The sequence below is a fragment of the Rhagoletis zephyria genome, unplaced genomic scaffold, assembly GCF_001687245.7.
Source record: "Rhagoletis zephyria isolate East Lansing unplaced genomic scaffold, Rhagoletis_zephyria_1.1 Rzeph_scaffold_05730, whole genome shotgun sequence".
Taxonomy (NCBI): Eukaryota; Metazoa; Arthropoda; class Insecta; order Diptera; family Tephritidae; genus Rhagoletis; species Rhagoletis zephyria.
The window spans coordinates 32,602-38,371 of NW_016162813.1; the positions used below are offsets into that span (position 1 = coordinate 32,602).

The following is a 5,770-nucleotide window of genomic DNA, read 5'->3' on the forward strand; positions in this document are numbered from 1 at the left end:
GTTCTTGAAAAGTTTTTTGAGATAGAGCGTTTTCGAACTGGCTGCCGAGATAGGTCGATCTTCCACTCAGCCATCGATATGGTCGTATACAAAGAACCGCTGGGGGTTAAGGGACATTTTGTCCAGTTTTTGTTTTTTCTTTTCTTTATTTAATATTTAAAATTTTTTTTATAAAAGTCTAGCACATTACATAGCACCCTTTAAATCCACGTTCCAAAGTTCGTACAAAAATTATACAAATTAAACAAACTTTAACAATTACACCCAAAAGACTTTTAAACTTTTTATTCAGATTTTTTAGAAAACATCTCCGTGACAAACGTGGTCCCACCCTTGACAGCGAAATTTCAGATATTTTTTTATAAAGGCACTTGCGTTTTTGTCAGAATGAAGTATGTGACAGAGCCTTAATAAAACAATAATTTTTGTGTACGTTTTTGCTTTGTTAGTATTCGTGATTCATTTTTTGTTTATTTCAAGACATCAAGTCCACAGAAAAGTAAAATAAATTCGCAGAGTTTCCGTAAATACATCGGCTCCTAAAAGCAGGTTCTTTTTTGTCCCACCCGTGACAGAGGAAATAACTCAGATTTTTTTCAGATATAAAAATAAGTTGGACTTTTTTTCGTATTTGGTAATAACTCATATAATAGTGAATTAGTTGTAGCTTTATCANCCTAAAAGCAGGTTCTTTTTTGTCCCACCCGTGACAGAGGAAATAACTCATATTTTTTTCAGATATAAAAATAAGTTGGACTTTTTTTCGTATTTGGTAATAACTCATATAATAGTGAATTAGTTGTAGCTTTATCAAAATGTAGAATTTTGAGTACTTTATAATTAAATTTAAAACAGAAAGTAGATTTTTACTGTACAAATGTCCCGCCCGTGACGGTGGAATACCCCAGGTAACATTTATTCAAAAATTACCAAAGTAAGGTATGACATAACAAGAATATTTCCACTAAATATGATTCAGTAAATATAGTAAAGAACGTGCAACATCTTGTCCCAAGTCCCTCACATTGCCAGATTTGGCTGATTAAACATTGCATCTGNTGACATAACAAGAATATTTCCACTAAATATGATTCAGTAAATATAGTAAAATTTACAAATACCAGCAATGGGTTTCTGAAAATCGCTATCGCTAATCTTTATCACCAAAAATCTCTAAATGAATAGCTGGCGCGCCTAAGAACGTGCAACATCTTGTCCCAAGTCCCTCACATTGCCAGATTTGGCTGATTAAATATTGCATCTATTACTTTTTCATGTTGCATACTTTTGGGCCTCACTGCTTTACATTTAAACCATTTTGGCGACGAAAACTAAGCTTATCGATTGTCAAAATCCCACTGCTAGTCTATGAAAATATAATAAAACTGAGTTTATTCAATTTTATTTTAACTTAAATCATTAGTGCATCTTATTGCTATTTAACTAGTCATAACAACAGTAATTCAACGTTTAAAACAAATATTGACGTGTATGTATAACTTACCAAAAATGTTATTTCTTTTCTTTTTTTCCATACTACTTGCTTGCGACAATCTCATGCTGCCAACGCGCTTTGTATGCAAAACACCTGCTTTATTTACCTGCTCATTTACGCCTGTGGCCTGTTATACCGCACAATACTTCAACGCTTGCTGAATGGTTGTACGATCTGGGCACTGGCTATTGCAACTACCACGATTGCTGCTGCGACTGCTGCTAAAACCGCTGACCGCAATATGCANTATTGACGTGTATGTATAACTTACCAAAAATGTTATTTCTTTTCTTTTTTCCATACTACTTGCTTGCGACAATCTCATGCTGCCAACGCGCTTTGTATGCACAACACCTGCTTTATTTACCTGCTCATTTACGCCGGTGGCCTGTTATACCGCACAATACTTCAACGCTTGCTGAATGGTCGTACGATCTGGGCACTGGCTATTGCAACTACCACGATTGCTGCTGCGACTGCTGCTAAAACCGTTGACCGCAATATGCTCATATCTAACAACAAAACTAATGCTCAATGCTCACAAACAACAACAAATCAAACATAAACTTCACCAATACGCTGGGATTCATTGCCTGACCATCTGTGGCACATCAAACGAACCGGAATACTGCTTTCCGAACTGACTACTTGCTTGGCTACCTGGCTGCCTGCATGCTTGCTTGCAACATTTTGCTCATTCATTGGCGCTTTGCAGGTTTCCGATACCGTTGTAGAACCGTACAATGCCACATTGTCCATACATCAACTTGTCGAGAATACCGATGGGACATTCTGCATCGACAACGAGGCTCTGTACGACATCTGCTTCCGCACGTTGAAGCTGACATCGCCCACCTATGGCGATTTGAATCATCTTGTATCCGTAAGTTGACCAATATACCAAGCAATACTAATGGATTTTCTCTTGTTTCCCCTCGATCCGATTTTTCCGCATTCACTCCCTGTCCACCACATTACCTCCTGTACACACTGAAACCAACCACCAACTACGACAATTGATGACCGACCCGGTTGCATGACTGGACGACAATGCCGTTTGCCTGGTATTTACCAACGTATATGTATTTGAATATGTATTTGTATACATACATACATATATATCTCATGTGTTTGCTTGTGGCCATACGCCTTCCTCTGTGGCATACGGCACAGGTATCTGAGGTAATTGTTGAGCCCTACAATGCCACACTGTCGGCACATCAATTGTGCGAAAACACCGATGGAACATTTTGCATCGATAATGAGGCATTGTATGACATTTGTTATCACAAGTTGCGTCTACTATGTCCCACCTATGAAGATTTGAATCATCTGGTGTCCGTAAGTAGAATTGTGGTGTTGTAGTGTAATTTCCATCTAAAGCAAAAGAGCAAGCTAAACCGCCTGAAAAGGGCAAAATTAATTGCTGCTGTTGCAAAGCATAAATTTGCATTTACAGTATCGGTCATATCTATAGCACGCAAGTCAAAGTGCAAGCCCCCTTTGTTTAGTTTTTTTTTAATTTAATCTTAAGAATTTGAAACTTTGTAAGAAACTACAAAAAAAAATTCAACAAATTTTAACCCAAATTTCAAACTTTTTTCTCTGAAGTGTTAAAATTTTTTTGTGATAACGCAGTTTTATAGCACATTCAATTTTAGTCCAATAATGTGCAAATTTTAAGTGGCTAAAAATTGCCGTTGATTTTTTAGACGTTTTTTTTGCCGCAGGTGTTTTGGTTTTCTTCCATATAAAACAAAATTCTGTTTACTCGTTATATGGAAACAAATGCGACAAAAAATCTAAAAAATCAACGGTAATTTTTAGCCACTTGAAGCTTGCAAATTGAGAAGGCTAGAAAGCTGTATACTCAAAAGAATTTGAACACTTCGAAGAAAAAATTTTAAAATTAGGTGAAAATTTGTTGCATTTTTTGTAGTTTTCTATAAAGTTTTACACTTCGGTTTATGTAAGCTTTGTTAGAGAACGAACTGTATTTTAATTGAAAATTCTTAAAAATTCAAAAATAATTTTAAATGGCAAACAATATCACTTTGAAATGGCGTGCTATAGATAAGACCGATACCGCAAGTAAATGTTCGAGTCTAGGCCCATGTAATAGTTAGCAGCAGCAGGGTTGCAATTTCGATTTGTTTCATTCGAAGTGGTCCATGAATTGTATTTTTTGTTTACATTTTACTTTGAAATATATATTAACAACAAAATACACGCAGCTTATTGTTTTTGCTCTAATGCTGCTACCTGTTTAATGTGCCTTAGTTCGAGTACATCATTATGCATGTAAATACATGCATGTAAATTCACTTAATTGAAGGGAGCCTTTTCAAATTCTTAAAATTATGATGCGCTAATTTTTATATTTCGTTGTTTTTCAAATGCTTACAAATTCCGGATAATCTAAAAAAAGTTGTCCAAGTTTCGTAGATAAACCATATTTTTGCACGTGCCCTTCAGTCGCTTCATCGAATTTTCTGCAATTAAAATTTCTGCGCCACGTTTTGCATATTAATAATGCACTATATTTTTGGTTACTTTTTTTTGTGAAATTTAATAAAATAAATGTATAGTTTTTACTCAACTCTCCAAAATAAAAAATCAAATGTATGGGTTTACTCGTGCTTGTATGCAAATTTATGACAATTTTTTAAATTCGGTTTTAGGTGGAAAGGCTGTAATATTTTGACATTTGTTGTTGTATTTTTTTTTTAAAACTATATATTCCTTTGTACAATATCTAAGTATAATAAACCAACTAGTATTTAGTGTGTTTGTTTTTAGTACTTTGCATTTGAGCTTTGCTTGCCCTAGGCGTATACGCAACATTCATCGGTATACATAACGTAGCTTTGCAGCGGACTTCGAAAAAATGTATAGTGGTAGATTTCACATACAAAAAAAAACTTGTAAAAATAGTTGATCGATTCTTTTAACCCTTAACTGGTTTACCAAACTTTGAATTCTCTAGGTATATTTTCCCTGAACAAAGTGATAGTCCAGCAGGTCTGAGCTTCATTTTATTTGTGGTAAAAAGTTAACGGGTGAAAACGTGTCTTTGTACAGCGACTAAAGATTTTAAAGAGTGCGTAGTTTTTTAAGAAAAGTTTTTTTTTTCTTGTAAGCTAACATTTTGCTATGCTTTGACTCATGCAACATCTATCCTTCCCTGCCTTTTTAACAATTTTCAGACTTTATTTCAAGAGTTCGATTACCAAGTGAAATATTTACAATAGCGGACAGTTTTTATAGATAATTTATAGATAATTGCAGGACCTACAGTTTTCTCTAACCCCTTCAGCAGCAACACAAGTAACCCAATGTTGCCACGATTCACGTTTGAAAACATTGACTATGTACAAGCCTTTCTTATATAACTCACGTGTACTTCTTAGTAGTGCATCAAACAACCGTGCGTACAAACTCCCGACTCTTTACACTTGCACTAACAATGCACCCTGGCGTATACGCAATGTATTGCCTACTTAAGAATGCCTGCCGACTAACGACTAACCATCTTACACTTTTTACCTTTTTAACTTAACTTTTTCCATGCATAGGTCACAATGTCTGGTATCACAACTTGCCTGCGCTTCCCCGGTCAATTAAATGCTGATCTACGTAAATTGGCCGTGAATATGGTGCCATTCCCCCGTTTACACTTCTTTATGCCGGGCTTTGCGCCACTCACAGCCAAAGGATCGCAACAATATCGTGCACTAACTGTCTCCGAACTCACGCAACAAATATTCGATGCCAAGAATATGATGACAGCATGTGATCCACGTCATGGTCGTTATCTGACAGTGGCGTGCATCTTTAGAGGTAAGTCAAGAAAAACATGATTTTTTTCCTGTTTTCTTTTATTTTCTTTTTTAACACAACATTTTTATTTAAACGCGTTTCATGAACCCCCATTTCATTGTTTCCTGCATCGCAGAAATCCTTAGCACTGACATTGGCTTATCCACGTGTCAGTTGCTAAGGTGACGCATTAATGCTGCGCATGTTCAACCAATTCATTCCGAATGATTAATTAACGCGCTGCGTTTGTCTGGCAATCGCTCTAGTCACGCTTAACGTTGAAAATTTGTGTAGAAATTTGTGTTGAGGCAGCTAACCGTCACCATTTGCTGAGTTGTTGTTTGGTTTTTCTTTCGTTTTTGCTTAGTAGAAGTTATTGCATGCCGTACGATTAAAAATACCAAACCTTTCCGCTTAAGTTAAAAACACCCTATTTTTTCGCGTATACAGTTAAAT

The 5,770-nt window shown here is 35.8% G+C and overlaps 1 protein-coding gene across 1 annotated transcript in view; it reads left to right on the plus strand.

Annotated features, from left to right (window-relative positions):
- LOC108372413 (tubulin beta-1 chain-like) overlaps positions 1–5,370 on the plus strand; it is a 15,333-nt gene extending 9,963 nt beyond the window's left edge. The window contains exons 3-4 of the mRNA XM_017628084.1: positions 2,211–2,378; positions 5,071–5,370. Of these exons, the coding sequence (XP_017483573.1) occupies positions 2,211–2,378; positions 5,071–5,355 (453 nt within the window). The 3' untranslated portion in view covers positions 5,356–5,370. The remainder of the gene's footprint in view (positions 1–2,210; positions 2,379–5,070) is intronic.
- The last annotated feature ends 400 nt before the right edge of the window (positions 5,371–5,770 follow it).